General features: G+C 37.8%; 2 protein-coding genes across 9 annotated transcripts in view; one reads left to right on the top strand and one right to left on the bottom strand.

The window, feature by feature from the left end:
• Positions 1-1,829: 1,829 nt before the first annotated feature.
• On the top strand, positions 1,830-14,256 carry LOC306855679 (proline-rich protein 7-like). The gene is made up of 3 exons (XM_079394484.1): positions 1,830-2,177; positions 3,634-4,373; positions 8,961-14,256. Exons 2-3 carry the CDS (start codon positions 4,073-4,075, stop codon positions 9,395-9,397), a joined length of 738 nt encoding a protein of 245 aa, XP_079250610.1. The 5' UTR covers positions 1,830-2,177; positions 3,634-4,072; the 3' UTR covers positions 9,398-14,256.
• Positions 14,257-14,333: 77 nt separating this feature from the next.
• LOC306856211 (drebrin-like) overlaps positions 14,334-21,364 on the bottom strand; it is a 77,434-nt gene continuing 70,403 nt past the window's right edge. For all 8 annotated transcript variants that reach the window (XM_079395330.1, XM_079395334.1, XM_079395331.1 and 5 more), the window contains exons 11-14: positions 20,890-20,997; positions 18,650-19,104; positions 18,325-18,430; positions 14,334-16,830 (exon numbers count right to left, since the gene is read on the bottom strand). In XM_079395330.1, coding sequence (XP_079251456.1) covers positions 16,778-16,830; positions 18,325-18,430; positions 18,650-19,104; positions 20,890-20,997 — 722 coding nt within the window. In that variant the 3' untranslated portion in view covers positions 14,334-16,777. The remainder of the gene's footprint in view (positions 16,831-18,324; positions 18,431-18,649; positions 19,105-20,889; positions 20,998-21,364) is intronic.

The following is a 21,364-nucleotide window of genomic DNA, read 5'->3' as shown; positions in this document are numbered from 1 at the left end:
TTAATACAAGGAAGGCACCCAAGGACAGAACAGAGATATGCTTTTGAAGTGATAAAATGTATAGGTTTACTTGTTTAGGTATGAAAATGTTTCCATGTTCCTGTTCTCTAAAGAAACCGCTCATAGCTCAAGGTTGATGTCTCCAAACTGCCTTACACAGAATGTATGTGTATGTGATGTCTGAAAATAAAAGGCAAAACCAGACTCTCTGATGTCTTTTATTCATCCACAGAGCCAGCAAGGAGAGAGGCTGTTGTTCAGAATGAAAACAAAGACTGCTTCAAGGAGGTTTTGCCCAAGACTTTCAAAAATGAACACAGGCATTGATGGTGTCCACAGCATGCCAGAATTATTGAAATAAAGTGAGAAGTGTGTGTAGAGAGACTAGATCTAAAATTAAACACAGACATTGGTCTCAGGTAAATAACACAGCCAATAAAACAGCATTTTTGTGCATGGTACTAATGGAGTGTCCATTGTCAGTCAGCAGGAATTTGGTGATTGTGATTCACCTTTGAGCTTTAAAAAAAATTCCTTAAGGAACAAAGGCTGCTGTTGCAATCTAGACAGCAGTGTTTCCCAACCCTGTTCCTGGAGGCAACCCATCGCTAACATCCAAACTATTTCTAATCAAACACACCCGAAGAAACTTATTAGTTCATTAGTAGAAACTCCAAGACCTGAAATGGATGGGTCAGTCAAGGGAGAAATCCAAAATGTATACTGTTGCGGTGCCTCCAGGAATAGGGTTGGGAAACACCGCTATACAGAATGTTTTGAGCATAATTCTGTCTTTTTCAAAATGTTTTAAGCATATTCTCTCTAATACAGAATGTTACTGAGCACGCTCTAGTCTCTGCAAAATGTCCTTGAGTATTTTCTCTCCTTTATTCTCTTGAACATGCTCTTTTCTACACAGAATGTTCTCAGATTGTTTGCGAGTATATTCTCTCCTATAAAGAATGTTCTTGAGCATGCTTTTGCTTTCTATGTGCAAAATGTTCTTAAGCATGTCCGTTCCTGTACAGGAGTATCTTGAGCATGTTCTTTCCTATGCAAAATGTTCTTGTTTGTGTTCTCTTCTATAAAGAATGTTCTTATGCAAGTTCTTTCTTATACTAAATGTTCTTGAGCACGCTCACTTCTATGCAAAATGTTCTTGAGCATGTTCTATCCTATACAGAATGTTCTTGAGCATGCTCTCTCCTACGCAAAATACTCTTGAGCATGTTTTGTCCTTTGCATAATTTTCTTGAGCTTGTTCTCTATACATGAACAACATAAACATACTCTCCCAGGTAAAATGTTCTTGAACATATTCTCTCTTATGCAGGATGCTCTTGAGCATTTTCTTTCCCATGCATAATGATCTTGAACATGTTCTCTCCTATGCAAAATATTCTTGAGCATATTCTCTTATGAAGGATGCTCTTGAAAATGTTCTTTCCAATACAGAATGCTCTTGGCCATGTTCATTCCTATGCAGAATTTTCTTGCACATCTTCTATATTCAGAAAGTTTTTGATTACTGAAACATAGGCCTATATGTCCGGAGTCCAGACAGAATCTTTATCTTACATTAATGTATTTGTATTAATTTATATTCATGTATTTTAAAGGTCAACCGTCCATGTGGAAATTAATGTTTAAAAATAATTAAGTAGCCTACACCTTAAATAGTCACACCACCAACAACCGAAGAGATTACTGATCTCATTAAACACACAACAAACAAGCCTATTCAGACAAAATCGTGCCATTTCGATTGCTTTGTTCTACAAACAGTTAAAAAGGAGGAGCGATCATGTCAGTTTGTTTGGAGAACCGTTATTCTCAATTTGATACACAGTCCTCGTGACAGCAGTAGCGCATCGCGCGCGGAGTGTCAATGTGGGTGTTTCATGAAGCGCGCGCGTCAATTACAGGTGTCCATTAACCACCGCGCGCATCAAGACCTCGAGGAATGACGCGGAACTCGAAACGCTTTCTGTTTATCCAGGTAAACATTAGTGAAGATACGAAAGAACACACTCCTCTACGAGCAAGTCTGCTGTTAACATTCTGTGCCACTGACTGACAACTACCGCAACTTTATTTGGATTGAGTCACGTCCAGTCCATTGAAACGGTGTCACGCGAATAAAAATGAACTCATCGTGACTGGAAGACGCTTATCGTGTAAGTACGAGCTTAGAGGCATATGTATTTGTTTAAAATTACGAACATGTAATGTATTGGTGGTTAAAGGTATTAAAGGTATTATGAAAAAGCGAATGTAGTATACGCCTAATAAAAGCTCAATGGTGATGCAGACGTTTATAAGTTAACATTTTCATGTCCTTGATTTATTTTTACTGTTCGTAATATATAATACTGTGTTCATCTGCCATTTCCAATTGCGCACATTTTTCCACAAATATCACCTGAGAGACTGCACATCATTGCATGCATATTAAACGATGGGCATCATTGGTTTGTTTATTTATGTATTTGTTCATTTATTGTAAGGACTGAAGATATAAGCTTACCAAACATTAAATACGCGGTTTCAATGATGTTATTAAATAAATTTGCACCACGTCCTCTTATTTTTTTGTGAAATGACTTCGGTTATATCATAAAACATTATATAATTTTAATCAAATAGTGAATGTTCTAGTATTTATTTATTCATGTAGCCTTTTTTTTTTAAAGACGCGTACAATATTATGCAATGCATTATTTGTTTATATCAATGACACTGACATTATTGAGGTTAGGCAAAGTCACATTTCTTCTTTAGTTAAGTAAGAGGTGATGACAGCCTCCTCCTCATTCATGTAAAAAAAAAAAAAAAGCCAGTGTTTAATAGAGTTCTCTGACCATTCTGAATGCCTACCAAGGTAGGTAGTTATGTTAAACATAACGGACACTAAATCAGGAATCGGGGGTTTCACAAGTAAAATTTTAGGAATCAGTCATTATTTATCAAGCGATTCTTGTCTCCAGTGTAATGCAGCTCTGGTAATTCTTTCAGGTAATCTATAGGTTATGTCCTCCAAAGATGACATAACTGAATGAATTTTAAGGCAGTATGTTGATGCAGTCAGAAATGGATGACCACATACTCTAGGAACACCAAAAAGAAAATGCCAGTGAAGCAGGACAAAGACTGAATCTATTTCCTCAAGGTCACCAAGATCTTATTTGATAGAGTTGTAAATGTGTGTTGGGAAAAAGCTTTAATAGATCAGACAAGATCAGAGCTGGTTATATAAGCTGTCTTAATCTAATTGATAAAATGGCATATTTGTTTGTCGGCAGTCGAGAGCTACCATTAACAGACGAAGAGGTGCCATGTTGAAAGCCATCATTAATGTTCAAGCGTCTCAAAATACATAAGTAAATGAAACTTCATGCTGTGAACACCATTTCCTCACAATCTTTCTGGAAAACTGTGTACTCCCACTCTGTCAATGTACGAAATTGATACTTACCCCCTAAAGTCATTGTGTTAGTTGTGCTTGAACAGCTGAGGTTAATTATGAAATTGGTCATTGTGTGTGAAATATTAAAGGTCTGTGTTTTGAAAATATGACAAGTTCATAACTTATGATGGTTGCCCCCTTCTATGTTCTTTCCCTTTGTTGAGCAGCGTGACTGCCGATGTCCTCTGGAGATCTGAAGAGCCCTGATCTGCTCAGCGGAGAATCACAACACAGGAGGAGACCCAGGCACTGTGAGACTTTAGCATTCCCTCATTGCACCAGCTGTCAGGAAAAGAGCATCTGCAGATATTCATTTCTTCTTGTAAAAGAGGCCTTGGTAGACCGTCGGAAAGTGCCTCTTCAGTTTCCCTTTTGCATTATATTGGGCATCGTGCATTTTCATGGAACACAATTCAAACTGACCTGTGGTTAACTTTGAGAAAATGAGCTCAGCAAACACTTGGATAGACTCTTAATGGTTTTAAACCACAGGATTTGTAGAAATATGGTAGCTATGAGACTTGGTGAGTGAACTCCACAGCATAATCAGACTTTAAATCTTCCCACTGGATCCTGGAGGGCCCAAACCTCATCAAGGTGATAACCATGGTGATGTCGCAGGGCACCTATACGTTTCTGGCATGCTTTGCCGGCTTCTGGCTGATCTGGGCTCTCATTGTCATGCTTTGCTGCTTTTGCAGCTTCGCCCAGCGCAAGCTAAAGCGACGGCGTGAAGAGAGGCTGAGGGAACAGTGCCTGCGGGCGCTGGAGATGGAGCCTCTGGAGTGCACTGGAGGGGGATATCCTCCCAGGGAGCCCCCTCAGTTCTGCCCACCCATTCAAATGATGTCTCCACAGCTGTCTGTAACACACACTCTCCCTCAGGCAAACTGGACTGTCCCTGAAGGTAGGATGTTTAAACAAGCGCAATCATTCAATGCATTTTTGTCTGCAGTCAGAGAAATGGGGACTATTACCATATTTTCAGAGGATATGGTTCAGAAGAACATTTTCAATGATCGATGCCATAAAGATTACATGAAATCAATATTTGAGGTTTGTGACTTAGGTCTATTGACAAATGAACCTGTAGCAGGATATAGGTAAATACAACTCAAAATAGGACTAGACTTTTGATATGACAAATGTTTCGACATGTCTTTCTCCAGCTTGTGCTTACGGGTTAGTAAATTATCTTTCACTGTAATGTGCCCTTGGCCAATTTTCATTTAGTTCTTACATCCTTTCATTCTAATATGTAATGTGTCATAGTAATGAATCTGTGAGAATACATTTGTAATCATGTTGACTTGTAAAGGTTTTGAGGTTACAGGTTTTTTGGGGGTTTTTTTTATTAGTGCTGTCAAACAATTACTTGTGATTAATCACATTCAAAATAAAAGTTTTTGTTTACATAATATAAGTGTGTGTACTGTGTATATTCAATACGTCTATGTAAATACACATACATGCATGTATATATTTAAGAAAAGTATGTTGTTTATATATTTATATAAAGAATATACATTATATGAATGTAAATATATGTAAATATTTTCAAAGTATACATTGTTTGTGTATGTATTAGTATATACATAATAAATATACACAGTACACACACATATATTATGTAAACGAAAGCTTTTATTTTGGATGTGTTTAATCGCGATTAATCGCTTGACAGCACTATTTAAAATACATTTCACCTTTTTGACTCTTACCTCTACTAGAGATTTTAAGCTACATCCATTAAACTCCACACAGTTCTTTAGCCTGTTTTAACTTTAGTGCTCCACGTGTCTTAATAATCAGACATAACCTGATTAAAATTCCTATTTAACGATAATGCTATATAGGCTAGATGTTAAAGCATTTAAAGTACATAATGCCTTTACAACCTTCAAACCTAAAAGCTTTTTAAACTTGTCAAAATGAACTTGGCGATCTTTCCAATCCAATTTAGTATTATCATCTTTTATATAGCAGTCAGCAAAATCCAATAACCAAACATAGGATGCTACACCTTTATTACCCTTTATTAATACATTGAGCATGTTGTGTTTCAAGCAACAACGATAGTCCATCTTGAGCTGTACCACTCAAAACACCTCACACAGCGAAGGCAGGCTGAGCTGCATTCTTTCATGTATGACATGGTAACAGTGAGTCTTGTGTGGGTGTTGTGTAGGCAGGCGAGTACAGCACTGAGCTAGCAGCATTAGAGCTGGGCTAATCATGTGCTTTGGCAGACAGGCAGAGGCCAGTGTTGGTGGATCCCTGGCCATGGGTGAAGAATGTCCCTTTAAACCTGTGCCAAACACACAGGATGGATGACCACACATTAAAACAAGGTCTGAGTAATAAGTCAGCTCACAAAAGAGTAAGAGTCAGAAAGAATTGTGCTCTTTAATGAGACTTTGTATCACTTTACAACAACAGGCTCATTGTGTCCCCTGTGATGCGTTGGGCACCGTACGAGAAAACTGTATTTGATTTAATCTAAAGTATTAAAGAATCTGCAGTGATTTTTATTATACTGTTTTAATATTAGGTATAATATTATACCTTGGAGGAACAATATAAATTCTGAACTCCCTTTTTGGGCTTACCCAGAACAGTCCTCAGCACACCTCTCTCTGAACTCTGTTATATCCTGTCAATTACCTTTACCTGCCAATTTTAGTTCAAATTTAGTAGTATCCCACTCAGTTAAGATATGGACTCAATTTAGGAAGTACACTGGTTTGCATAGGTCTTCTGTCCTTTCTCCGATTTTTAAAAACCACTGTTTTGCACCATCCAGGATGAGGCGTTCCGAATATGGTTCGATAAGTGCATAAAGACCATTGATGATCTCTATGAGAGCGTTATTTTCTCATCCTTTAATAACCTTTCTAAGAGATTCGATCTACCTTATTCCCAATTATTTTGTTTCTTTCAAGTCAGGCACTTTGTGCAAAAACTATTCCCTCATTTTCCAAATGGTCCCCCTGAATCTCCATTGGATGACTTCTTAAAGCTTGAACCACACTCAAAACATTGTATTTCTGTCATTTATAATCTGATTCACAATATTAATTCAGGCTCTGCAAATCAGGTCAGAGGTGCTTGGGAAGAGAGTTTGGGATTTGAGTTATCTGATGAAAACTGGGAGCGTATTCTTGAGGTCACTCACACCTCACGCAAGCATGGGCTTATACAATGTAAGATTCTAAGTAGGGTTTACTATACTAATGCTAGACTTGCTAAAATATACCCCTCTGTCAGTGATGCGTGTAATAGGTGCAAGCAATCACCAGCAGATCTCATTCACATGTTGTGGGAATGCCCTAAATTATTTGATTATTGGACTAAAATATTAAAAACTTTGAAAGATGTCTTCGAAATAGATATTGATACAAATCCACTTTTGGCCATTTTTGGATTGGCAGTAGATGTTAACCTTTCAGTAACGGTCCAAAAGGCTTTCGCCTTTACTAATTTACTAGCAAGACGTCTCATCCTTTTAAAGTGGAAGGTTCTTGACCTTTGACAAGGTGTGGCGCCCCTTTTTAGATTATCTGTTGGCTAACTGTCTTGATACTTAAGCTGAGCATTAATATATAAACATACAAATTTTATTCATGCTTAATTTGTGTTATGTTAATTATGCACAATGTGTTTAATTAATTAATTTATTAATATATTTTTTTACCTGTCTTTTTTTCTTTCTTTTTCTTTTTCCCCCTTCCCCTCCCCCTCCACCCCCTCGGGAAGTTATAAGTTGTTGAGGGAGGGAAGTGTTTAGTGGGGTAGTAGTAGTAATACCATGGGAGGATAATTTTATAAAATTTATGTTGTAATTTGTTGAGTTGATATTCTAATAAAGAAATTTGAAATAATATACCTTTAAACCACCATCTATGATAAGTAAATTTTCCCCAAAGAATGTATTTAATACTGTATATTAATAAATTCCAAATCACATCTAGGACCTCTCTGCTGTAACATTGTCCTTGAGAATTAAAGATAATTGTAGTTTTTGTTAATGTTATAAGCAGGTTTGAACACGATCGAGTGTCTGGAACTGACCTATTGTTTTCGCCTGGCCTGGCCATATCTACCCCCGACCCTACATGGGACAAACGGTTTGAAAAATGTATGAATGGCCATATTTAGGAATCAGAATATGATTGAGACTAAAAAAGCTAGAAGTCACTACACAACATTTAAAATCTGAACATCATCTAAAACACTAGGTATGAAACCCTTGCTGACTTTGTAAATGGCTACCAAAAAAAAATAAAAAGCAACAACTAGGCATCATGCACTAAAGTACTGAGGATCACACATACTTTCAAGTCGTTCTGAACACAACAAACTGACATACTGTAGAAATGTGCCTTGTTGCTAGGGGACACATGACAAATGAAAACAATAAGTGTGTTCTAAAATCGGCTCAAAATATCAAACATGTTTGATATCCTCTGACTTCAAGGAATCATAGTCTGAAGCTAAAAAAGGCTGTGCCCATAATACAATTTTCTGTCAAAATTTGACTAATTGACCAAAATCTGCAGACCGACTTTCACTTTTGGCAGCTAGAATTGATGCAGCCAAACTCCAAATCTGGGCAAAAATGTATTCCACCCTTTAGGCTCTTTTGACAACCCAGCAAACTTTAGCAACACCCTTGAAACCACCTCAAATTCCCTACTAACAGCATAGCAATGTGTTATCTATCCAGAACACCCTACCAATCCTCTTACAACCACTAAAAATGCTTTAGTCACCTGCTAACAACCACTGAGAACCTTTTTGTGCATTTTGGCATAGAGTTTTGCATGGGCAAGCACACATTGTCTTCAGAAAATGTCAACATTTGGTTTTCTGTGCAAGTTGGGTTTGCAGTGCAGTTTAAGAAGCACCACCTCCATTTGCTGCAGTCCTATATCAGAACACATGATAATTAAGAAGAGCCTATAAGCTAAGTGCTTCCACATGGCACTGCTGGACTCTAGGACTCAAGATTTTTTTTTTTCCAGTTGGCTTTCATCTTCCATTCTGGCAAAAACACATCTGATGGGGGGGGGGCACTGCCTAGTCACAGCCAAACACATTCTTATCTCTGACCTCAATATGCTGGTTTATCACTTCCCTCCACAGGAGAAAATCTATCCTAGCTTTCATCTAGGAGTAAGAAGTGACCTTGGAGGAAATGATAAAAGCTTCATTTCTTCTACCCTCTCCTGATAAAATGTATAGTCCTCATTTATGTTGGCTAACGTCCTCTGATAACTTCATGAAGAGGTTTTTTATCTGTTAAGTTGTGTGATTGCATATATTTAATTATGTCTGGGCTGACTTGGAAAATGAAAGGGCCACAATATCTTGGGGTCAGAGGCAATAGTTCTTATAAGCGTAAATGTGAAGGACTTAGTCACTAAAACCTTGCACATTTGGTGCAGCGTGCAGTGTACTTCCTGTTCTTTAGTGAACCATTTGTTTTTCTCAGCAGACACAGATGTCTTTGGAAAACCTCCCTGTTACGAAGAGGCTGTATTGATGGAGGAACCACCACCCCCTTACAGTGAGGTTCTGGCGGACCCCAGGGGAGGAACTTACACAAAACCTTCATCCAGGTCCTCCAGGGAGCACCAGGAGTCCGAGACCAGCAAGATGGCCCCCGTGACTGTGTTTCCAGAATGTGGCGGCTACTCCCTCATACGCCTACCTTCGGCTAGACGCTGGGACTCACTTGGGCACCTCCTGTCCACCATGGACCTTAACCACAACAACCTGCCTGTCGAGCCTCAGGCCTCTGCCATCGCCACCATGCCTCGTGAGGGCCGAACTCACACAGACTTGGGCTTGCGGGGACTCCGTGGTCTTAATCAACACTATGGTTTGCCCACAGCCTTTCCCCTTTTGGGTCAGAGCACAGCGGTATGAGGCCACAAAAATAGACGTCCGGACCACTTTCGGAGATGAACACTGACAATGCGAGTCATTTGTGGTCTGAAGAGTCTGCCAGAGGCATTTCGATGTACAGGTCCTTTTCAAAAAATTAGCATATTGTGATAAAGTTCATTATTTTCTGTAATGTACTGATAAACATTAGACTTCCATATATTTTAGATTCATTACAACACAACTGAAGTAGTTCAAGCCTTTTATTGTTTTAATATTGATGATTTTGGCATACAGCTCATGAAAACCCAAAATTCCTATCTCAAAAAATTAGCATATTTCATCCGACCAATAAAAGAAAAGTGTTTTTAATACAAAAAAAGTCAACCTTCAAATAATTATGTTCAGTTATGCACTCAATACTTGGTCGGGAATCCTTTTGCAGAAATGACTGCTTCAATGCGGCGTGGCATGGAGGCAATCAGCCTGTGGCACTGCTGAGGTGTTATGGAGGCCCAGGATGCTTCGATAGCGGCCTTAAGCTCATCCAGAGTGTTGGGTCTTGCGTCTCTCAACTTTCTCTTCACAATATCCCACAGATTCTCTATGGGGTTCAGGTCAGGAGAGTTGGCAGGCCAATTGAGCACAGTAATACCATGGTCAGTAAACCATTTACCAGTGGTTTTGGCACTGTGAGCAGGTGCCAGGTCGTGCTGAAAAATGAAATCTTCATCTCCATAAAGCTTTTCAGCAGATGGAAGCATGAAGTGCTCCAAAATCTCCTGATAGCTAGCTGCATTGACCCTGCCCTTGATAAAACACAGTGGACCAACACCAGCAGCTGACATGGCACCCCAGACCATCACTGACTGTGGGTACTTGACACTGGACTTCAGGCATTTTGGCATTTCCCTCTCCCCAGTCTTCCTCCAGACTCTGGCACCTTGATTTCCGAATGACATGCAAAATTTGCTTTCATCCAAAAAAAGTACTTTGGACCACTGAGCAACAGTCCAGTGCTGCTTCTCTGTAGCCCAGGTCAGGCGCTTCTGCCGCTGTTTCTGGTTCAAAAGTGGCTTGACCTGGGGAATGCGGCACCTGTAGCCCATTTCCTGCACACGCCTGTACACGGTGGCTCTGGATGTTTCTACTCCAGACTCAGTCCACTGCTTCCGCAGGTCCCCCAAGGTCTGGAATCGGTCCTTCTCCACAATCTTCCTCAGGGTCCGGTCACCTCTTCTCGTTGTGCTGCGTTTTCTGCCACACTTTTTCCTTCCCACAGACTTCCCACTGAGGTGCCTTGATACAGCACTCTGGGAACAGCCTATTCGTTCAGAAATTTCTTTCTGTGTCTTACCCTCTTGCTTGAGGGTGTCAATGATGGCCTTCTGGACAGCAGTCAGGTCGGCAGTCTTACCCATGATTGCGGTTTTGAGTAATGAACCAGGCTGGGAGTTTTTAAAAGCCTCAGGAATCTTTTCCAGGTGTTTAGAGTTAATTAGTTGATTCAGATGATTAGGTTAATAGCTCGTTTAGAGAACCTTTTCATGATATGCTAATTTTTTGAGATAGGAATTTTGGGTTTTCATGAGCTGTATGCCAAAATCATCAATATTAAAACAATAAAAGGCTTGAACTACTTCAGTTGTGTTGTAATGAATCTAAAATATATGAAAGTCTAATGCTTATCAGTACATTACAGAAAATAATGAACTTTATCACAATATGCTAATTTTTTGAAAAGGACCTGTATTTTGGGGCCCCCATCAGTTCAGGATGATTCAGCTTTGTTCAGGGTTTCATTTGCAGATCCATCATACTCTCTTTTCTCTCGTCATCCTCCTTGCTCTCTGTGGCATCTCCGCCTGATGCAGATCAGCAGCTATTATGTGAATGCTGTTGCCATGGCTCCCGGGAGATGTCTGCAGCCCACCAACACCTCGCCCCTCACCTCATCTCTTCTTCCTTTATCATCTGCGGCTCACTGATATAAAACAAATGACATTTCAAACCCTGCCTTTGTGACACGGGGTAAAATACAGAAGTGAGACATGTTGAAATGACAGTGGTTGGTCTGTACACAATGCTGCTCAGCTGTACAAAAATGTTTCATAAACTGGGAAACAATACCTGGCATCTCTTTCTGGATTTTCTGCCAGTTCTTTTCTTGAGAAGCAGCCTGAACATTGGGGGTGGACAGAAAAGGTTCAAAGTAATCTCAAATCCTCAAAAGGAAGTTGGCTAAAGAATTGCGATTTTTGAAACATGTCTGTAATGTCCATTGGCAAAAAGTTGTCTCTCACAGCTTAAAGGGGTCATGAGCTGCCTTTTTTATTATTTTGCACTGTTCTCTGTGGTCCCTCGAGAATTTTATATAAAAAAACATCCTAATTTAGAAGTTAATAGGCTATTTTCTGTCATGTTTTTAGTGTAGTAATTGAGTGTAGATTCGCAAGTAAACGCCCACTGCTATGATAGGCTAACAGTTCTGTATGTTTGACAGTACATCCTTCATGCTGCTGTGATTTAGGTAAAAATGCTTAGTACATATCAAACGATCTCAGACAAAGCAATACTGTCGAATCCTATAAAGCCGGACATTACTGTCGAATCCTATAAAGTCTGCACAGCATGGTGTTTTGTTCCTAAATGAATCCACGGTAAAATGAAGTGAACATAGGACCAAGTTCTTACTGACACGGTCTGGAACTTTAAATCATTAAAACTTAAGTTCATTCACTCTTTTCTAATGTTATGATCAGAATCAAGGCAATGCAAAGACACAACTGTGTTGTGTTTTTACACAACTTGGCACTGCACAGCTTCTTGTTTTATTCGGAACATCTTTATCGTTTGATTTCTGCATAGACCTGCGTTTGCCGCTCTCGTTTAGACTATATGCCCTAATCGGTGGGCGGGGCTAAAGAGTTAGCGATGTAGAAGCAGGCATTGATCTTCCTCTGCCGAGGTGGTGTTTAGCCACACTATTACAGCATAGAGTGGCACATTCCACAACCTGTTGTTTTGGCAGACTGGCTTCAATACAAGCAGTTTTTAGAGTAACGAGAGTTTTGAGTTGTGAAACTTACAGGATGTTTTTATAGTACAATGACCTCTGGTATGTCAAAAGATCAAGGGAATTTTGATTTCTCAGTTCATGACCCCTGTAATGCATTAGACCATGCGGGTACATTGAGGAACTGCCTTTAATTTCATGCCAATAGTACTATTCTCTTTTTTACCGATTCTGAATCTCTGTATGAAGAATGATTTTTTTTTTTTTTATATGAAATCCATCCTCCTAAAGTGCTCGTCAGATTGAAGATAGGACCTTGTTTGTAATGACCTGTGAATAGGATTTGTCAACATTTTCATGCATCACCATGTTGCCCACGTTACTCCCTGCTGTTGTTGCAGCCACACGTGGGATTTCTGGCATTTATTCAACAAACTCCATTTATAAACTGGTGCTTCTCAGCGTTAGAATGACTGAATCCCTTTTGCTAGGCTGTTTTTCATCATCAATATAGTGATTGTTACATTGTGAAAATGCTTGATTTAATTTTTTCCTTTTTATTGCCATCACTTCTATTATGTATGTTTCCATGCCCTCAAACGATTCTACCTCAGTCCATCTAATGGCTGTCTTTGTCAGCTTCCTGGCATAAAACTACTTGCATGCACTGGAAGCTTTCAAATGACATTTGATTAAAATAAGATCCATTTTGGAAATGTGAAAAAGCAATTATCGGCGTATGTGGGCACACATTCAGCACAATGCTTTTACTACATCATAGTGATGTCTTTGGTTCATTATTTTTAATTGCGCAGCCATTACTAGACCGCCCGAAAATAACAAAAGCATAAAGGAATCATACGTCCCACAACCCTGACTAAATTACATAATGCAATTAAATGAAGAATATATTGATTACTACCTACGAGGATGAAATAGTGTGTCCGTGTTGAATATTGGAAATTGAAACAAGTGGAAAAATTTATTCTTTTGAAAAATTTGACAGTGAAAGTTTACCTTGAGTGCAATTTCAAGGCCAAAGTACACCATGTTTTTATTTCTATTTGAAATTTAGACAATAATGCCCTGTAATGTTGTTAAAAAATTGATCAGTTCAGGTGAAATATTCATATTTTTGCAACAGACTAAAATACAATAATGTAGAGAGACAATCAATTAAAATTACAGCACTTTACTGTCATTTCAAAAACATCATGCTAGGTTACACTACAGCATTCAAAAATAGCTACAGCCCCAAAATACCTAAATTAATCTGAGGGAAAGGTTTGATGATTATTTTGTGAGAATATTGCTGTTTAAAATGACTCTGCTTTTACTCTCTAGATTCAGTTATATCACAACAGAAGCTAAAGACAGAGATGTAAACTGTCTTCTCTCTTCCAGCAATGTGTTGCTAAGAGACCGTAGAAGAGCCGCATGAATCTGTTTGCATAGATGAAGTGAGCAGCACCGTCACTGCTCTGGTACACAGCCTTCTCACATCCACTATGATAAATGGATTGTGGTTTGCAAATTAGCAATCTCTATTGATCTGGTAAGAGTCTCAATTCAGACTCTTACCAGTTTTGTCCCGATTTGACACCAAATTTACACTCCAAATTCTCCATAGCACACTTTCTTTCTCCGTCACATGAACTGTGAATGGCAAACTGTGAAAGTGTTTCATGCAATGTTCATGTAGCATGCAAAGTGTGCTTGTGTGTGCGGCCACACTACAGTCGGAGCTGTACTATTTCATAGCTGCTATGTACAGTATTTCCATGCTCATATGAGTAATTTTGGTTTGTTTTCTAAAAATATACACAATACACAAACGGCCAGTGAATGCCTGATATCTGATTAATAAAACTGAGGTACAAAGTCTAAAGTTATGACAGCGTTTCAACATTTCTGTGTTTGTTTTGTTGCAGATAAAAAAATCGTACACAACTCCACAATTTTCTGAAGGATTTTAAAGTCTTTTATTAACATACACAAGCACATGGCATGTCACAAAAGATCTTGTGCTTGTTTCAAAAACAGCGTGTGAGAAGCAGACGGAAAAAGGAAGAGATAGAAAAAAATAATTAAAAAAGAACTTTCAGGAGTCGCTAAGCCTTGCTTCAGGGGCAAAGAAGAAATTACTGTAGTAGAACAGTAGTAGTAATAGTAATAATAGTAGTGGTAGTAGTAGTAGTCTCCTAGTAGTTTGAGGGAGAAAGAGAGTAATAATCACTACTAAGGAGGTAGGAGGCTGAACAGGAATACATGGAAGTTATTTCAAAAGGGGCTAAGTTACTGTTAAAGATGCGGGTAACTTCCTATTAGGTTTCATACTGAGCGACCTTTTTCTCTCTCACCAAAGAAACATAAGAAACCCAATCCAAACGTACGCCAACCCCCGTTTTTCATGGGTGGTGAATCAATGTTAGTGATTGTAGTACATTTTACATGAGCATAAAATTAGACCTATTTACAGAACAATACTATTGGTTTAGTCTTATTGCTTGCTTTTCCACTCCAAAAATCCTTTGTAAAACCAAGATGCTGCTTTACAACTTGACTAAAAGTATGAGGAAGACAGTGGTCAGTCAAGGCCGGGACAGTGGGTGGTGCTAACTTAGCAGTTAAGGATGTGGGCTGGTACAACAAAGATTACAGGTTGAGTCAGAGTTGAATAAGTGAGATAATCTCGCACCGTTCTGCCCTTGAGCAAGGCGACGTGTCCTTGCATTTGTCTTTGTGTAAAAGTCTGTTACAAATCCACATTTTCTTTAAATTTATAGTAATTTTAGGTTCATAAAAATGTGTTTACAAATGGTTGGACTTGCTAAGGTCACATTACTCTTAAGAAAGTCCTGGGTTAACTAGCAACAACATAAAAAGAAGCTTATAAGGTCATATTAAGTTTATATTTCAATAATATGAGTTACCGTGGCTTGAAATCTGAGATTATAAGGAATTTCCTTCCCTTGGAGCATAAAACTAATTTAAAAAGTTCAAAATCAAGTAAAAAAAAAGGTTGAAACCATACTCTACGCAAGTAAATGAACGCAAATGCTTTGATTTCACTCGTCGCAGCTTGCTAAAATGTGTTTGAACGCTAAGCACAGCATTCTCAGCACTGCCACATGGGGTGCTATAGCTAGCATTAGCATAAACCGACTTTTGTAAGACACAACCGACCATAATACATTGACTACTGTCATAATAAAGTGACAGTTTGAACCCCGGTAAGCTACACGTTTCTAGCTAGATATATGAATAATAGTGATTTGAAGGTAAATATTTTGGCTTCTTAAATGAAAATTCTGTCATCATTTATTCACCCTCATTTTTCCCAAAACTGTATGACTTACTTTATTCTGCACAACGGAATGACAAAATTTTCATTTTAAACTACTGATCTTTTAACAACAGTAAGGTCGCATGCCAATATGTACAGCGGGACTACACACTTGTATTCGCGTCAGCATTTGCATACTTACGTAGAGTATGTTTCAGGCCTGAGCCCATTCCAATAATGATACAAATACGCACACTACCGAATATATAACTAAAACAATTCCCAATGGAGTCCACTACGACTGATATTGCCTACATTTCTCAACAAATCGAAACTCTATTGCAGTTTTTCCAGAAAAAAAATGTCAGTTTCAGCCATTGTTTATACACACTGTCTCACATGTAGTCAAAATATACATATGCCACCTGGCGCTAAAGTCCTAAAAGGCCGTTACACCAACACGTCATACTCAAAATAATTGGCACAACACAAAATTGTTTCGTAATCACATAAACCCTTCATTTTCCGTTTGCTAAATACAATTGACTCAACTGAAGCTAAAATCCAGTTCTGACATGCCTTTGCTTCGACGGAGGTGAGGGTTTGACCGTCCCTGACTGATCGAGTCTTCAAAGCAAAGGCCCCTGTGGGCATAACACTCAAAGCAAAGGCCCCTGTGGGCATAACACTCAAACACTTGTGATTCAACTAAACAACTAAGATTGTAGGGAACTTGATTGAACCACTGAGCAGACCTGAGCTCAGTGTTAATTAAGGAGATAGAAACTAAAACAGAACGGTCTAATCTGCTACTACACACACCTGTTAGGCACAGGGATCGATACAACACAGGTGAGCGCTGGAGACACACTGTGCTATACTCTGCATAGAAAAAAAAAAAGATGGAAATAAATAATAAACACACTCACGCACACATACACAAACCGAGAGCGCTCATACCCACTGGCATCTTTAACAATAACCCGAGTCCTTTTCTTCTGTGGCTAATGTTGTTTTTGTAGTTGTTTTTTTTTATCTAAAACATTTTGATGCAAGACTTCTGTAACTGTTGTAAAATAAGTTTTCATAGAGGTGTCGTCTCTTTTTCCCTCAGTCGCTCCTAATCATCATCTTCCATCACGGGGTCTGTATCCCAGCACGTAATGTCGATTTCTGCAGCAGACAATAAGACAAACACGTTATATTAGGATCTTTTCTGAGGCAACCAAGTGATGTAACAAGAAGTAATTATTTGCTTGTTTTTCTTGTTTATTCATACACCTGAGGAAGAAAAGAAAATCTCAAGTGTAAATTTTTTTTTATTATTATTTATCCATATGTCATTTTGAATTTTTGGTGAGTATCTCAACCACTTGTTTCTGAGGCTGTCAAGTTATTTTAGTATCACTGAGATACTATAATAGTTTAAAATAATTGTTTGAATTAGTTTTAATTATGTTTTCCGTTTTCATTTGACTTTGTTAAAGTTTTTTTAGTCATTTGTATTAGTTGTTTTTGTTTTTTTAAAGTCTATAAGTTTTTATTTGTATTTTTTTCAGTTTTACTTTAGTACATCACGTTAAACAATTTTTTTTTCTTTCTTGGAAACAAGCTGAAGGTGAACTACTCCTTTAAGGAACCATAAAATTCCATAAAATCAAAATTTTGCTTTTGTTGCTTTTCGTTTATGTCTGTCATCCAGCATTGCAAGTTTATTATTATTTAAATACTATTTTATTCATATTTTGAATAAAATTTTATTTCATTTTTACTAGTTTTATTTAGTAATTATTTCATTTTTAGTTTATGTATTTCCAATTAATAATTTTAGTGCTTTAACTTAAGTTAGTTGCCAAGGCAAAATTGTATATTAAAATTTTATTTCAGATTTATTTCGGTTAACAATCTGTTTTAAATAATTTTAGATTTTATGATAATATCCCTGATATCTAATGTATTGTTCTCCAAAAATTTAAGCTACAAACTCAGGGGCCGGTTCACACAGCACACATTCTAGTGTTAACAACAGGTAAATGGAACAGAAAACGTGTTTATAAGGACAATAACGCCTATACAATGTAGCTAATATATACTGCTTTTCGTTTTCATTTAGTTTTACCTGATGTACTAAAATAGCTAAACCTAAAATAAAAATGAATATAAACTATAAAGACAAAAACATAAAAACAAAAACACAACTTGATTATTAAAACTAACTCAAATTAAAACAAAAACAGAAAATATTAATTAAAAACTAATTCAAAATATGAATAAAAACTATAGTATCTCTAACACTAACATTTATCCAATAAAATAGTCTAAAATTATAATTTACCTCCTCATTAATAAACATAATTATCAATAGAATGTAAATATAAACTAAAAGATATTAGCTACTTAAAAAAAGGGAAAAGCCTTTTTATTATGTCTCACCCCAACTTCATGGTTTTGAATGAAATACATCAAAATGGGGGAAAATTTTTGAATTAGTTCTTCTTTTACATTTTCAATTTTTATTTCAATTTTTATTGAAGTTTTAGTAACTTTTTCATAATTTTGATTTATTGCTTATATCATTGCTTTTATATCTATATCATTTTTTATAAATTTTTAGTTATTTTGTGTTCATTAAATAATTGCACGTGCTTCAATCTGCTGTGATCTTACCTGGTGGTTTGTTATAAAAAACTGGTGTTGGGTTGACTTTTGCAGTGCAGTCATCTGACTGGGCGAAATCCTCCTCCTGTGATTGGCTGAAGTAGCCTTCACTGGCCTGCACAAACACAAACATCTGATGGCTATATGTAAACATATAAAGCTTCATGCAAATGAAGCATCTTGAACATAGCTAGTGTTTTGTCACATGTCACAAAAGAGACCATGCTGCCATCTAGTGGCAAAAAACATGGGCTACATAAGTATATAAAGCATGCTGGAGAATGAGGGGCAAGATAACATTGCATTGTTAATTTTAACACTGAGTTCTGCTCACCTGGGTCCCTTCTTTAAGCAGCGTGTCTCCATTGGTCAACAGCAGCTGTCCATCATCCAGGTCCTGGCTGTCAGAGCCAGAAGCATGCTGCAGGGCCTGCTGGTAACTCAGGGTCATCTGGTGGGGTCCGGCCACATCCACCAGGCTGGAGGGGTCGTCTTCTGTGCCTGTGCAGTAGGGGGTGTCAGGCACCTCATCGAAGGTCAGGAGAGGCTGCGGGAGAGCAGGGGAGGAGCTGGCAAGATGAGGCTCCAGGGTGTCCTCCATCAGGTCCATAATGTGGCTGGGGGCTTGGGAGGGGGCCGTAGCGGGTGCTGGGCCACTGTCCCACAAGTCTAGCAGGCTGTCGTCTGTGCTGGATAATGGAGCGGTGCTGCTGGGCTGGGGGGAAACACTTGGAGAGGTCTTGACGAAGCTGGATTCCTGCACTGGAGTTTGCTTGGGAGTTTCAAAGGCTGGAGGAAAGAAAAAGAAAATTTAAGAAATACGGAACTATATTGTGCAAGAACATTTTTGTGCAATTAACTCCAAAGAACAGCAATGCATGTGCAATGCATTACTAAAACACCCAGGGGGCCCAAAAGTGTTTTTTTTTTTGTTTAACTGTTGCATCTAAAGAAAATTAATTATATGAATCTATTTTACAGATAATATTTGAATCAATTCTTTTGATTTAACTAAAGTGACAATGAATGTCTATTTATTAAATTTTACTAGTGTTCAAGTTAAATCAAGTTAAAATTTTCACAAAATAAATTTGGGGTATAAATTGTTCCATGTGATTACATGAAATATTCAATCAGAAAATATTGGGTGAACAAAAATCATTTTAAGGGTAAAATCAGCTGCTTGATTTCACTTTTTTTACAATGTTTAAAGGTATTCATAACACCATATAATATACATCAAATACACTTCAGTTCAGTCCTTTCGTCTTAAGGAAGTATTCATGGCAAAAATCAATGATTTTTATGGGTATGTTTTCTTACTGTTCTGATTATGAGCAGTAAATTCAGCCCCAGTGAAGTGCTTTTCTTAAATACATTTAGTGCAGGGTTTACACACATGAGCTGAAAAAAATCAGTCAGCTGTGAAGACAAACACAACCTGGACAACAAATGACCCCCAGGCTGCATCATAGGGGCTAGTTTGCATGCAAGAGATGATTCTGAGAGAGCAATAACAGCCTCCCAACTGAGTAAATTATTAAACTGAGATTAAAAATTTTACGACCCAAATAGTCCTTGTAAATTTAACTCATTTTGTGGAGGACATTGTGGAAGAATCTGTTTCACTGCTGCTTCAGATACAACATGCATGCATTGTATGTCCCTGGTTTCTTTCTTTCAAAAAGCACTCAGCTGAAACAGGTTCTGTGCAAAAAGTTGGTAGCAAGAATGTGTCATGGATAAAACAAACTAATGATAAATACAATATTAAGTAGCATAATAATACTATGACTTAAATTATTTTTGAACAAAAATCATAAGGCTGGTGTTTTTAGATTTGGAGTAACATACCAAGTGGAACGATAACCCAATTTTCCACCGACCATGTCCTGAAGGTACTCGGAAAGTTTGAAAGTTTGAAATTAACAAAAAATGCTAATAGCTTTATGATTAGATTTGCCTATTGTCATGAGACTGGTCTTAATAGATTCTTTGGACCATGCTAAGAACAATTATGATACCAGTTATGCCATAATTAACCATTTTGATTTGATTTGAAAACCTACTTAGTTTAGTTAGTTTTTCAAACTCCTCCTAGACTGTTGGGCTGATTTTCACCAAATTTGATGCAGATTTTGGATTTTGTGTCAATAAACGAAATGGTTTTCATCTACTGTATCAACACATTTGATTGCATAATGACAAACTGCAACAAAGCTTTCATATATTTACATTTCATAGACCATTAATTCGTATTACCAGTGATTGTATTTAGGATTTTTCAGCCATTTTGCCTTTATTTATTATTAATATTGCTTTGTAATTTTTTCATCACTATTTTGCCCTTTTTTGAGACTTTAATTGAGAGGTAGGTAACTGTTAATGATAAGATAAGCGAAGGGCTTGTGATCAGGAAACATCCCGAGTAAGATTCAAACTCATGTTACCCACATAAGCATAATGTGCCAACCTCTAGGCCACAGCTCCGACCCAATATAAATCAAGAAAAAACACTAAACGAATATCAAAAAGAAAATAGTCAAAAGAGCTCCCTTGTTCTTGAGGCCTTACCAAACTCCTTTCGAAAGAAGTCCTCTTTTTCCTCCTGAATGGCAATTTTGGGGATGGGAGTACATCCAGTGGTCATGCTGCGCTCCAGGATTCCTTCAGTAGAGTCATCTGAGACATCAAAGAGAATGTAAACGTTTGATCTGGGCTCAAGGACATCTCAAACAACTCCTACCAGCCAAAATATCAATCACAACACAGATGGCAGAGTTTGCAGATAGTCTAAAAGGCTCGCTAACAATGCCAAACAATAGCAAGCAGTGTTTTGTCTGTTGGAAAAAAGTGCATCGTTCCCAGCGCCCTCGTCAGTGATCATGACAATAAAACACAGACATGCCAACGTGACCATGAAGACACAACACCGTGAGCAGCGCAGAAAATGAGTTCACACATTTCCAAATGCTTTCTGAACATGCACACACTCTTACAAATGTCAGCACAATAAATATGTTTTATTAATAAAATGTTTTAAACAGCA

The sequence above is a fragment of the Barbus barbus genome (genome assembly GCF_936440315.1).
Source record: "Barbus barbus genome assembly, chromosome: 36".
NCBI lineage: Eukaryota > Metazoa > Chordata > Actinopteri > Cypriniformes > Cyprinidae > Barbus > Barbus barbus.
This window is presented reverse-complemented; position numbering and strand designations above follow the sequence as displayed.

Coding starts and splice junctions, on each gene's coding strand:
- LOC306855679 (XM_079394484.1), top strand. CDS start 4,073: ATGGTGATGTCGCAGGGCACCTATACGTTTCTGGCATGCTTTGCCGGC. Junction 4,374..8,960: donor AAACTGGACTGTCCCTGAAG/GTAGGATGTTTA, acceptor TGTTTTTCTCAG/CAGACACAGATGTCTTTGGA.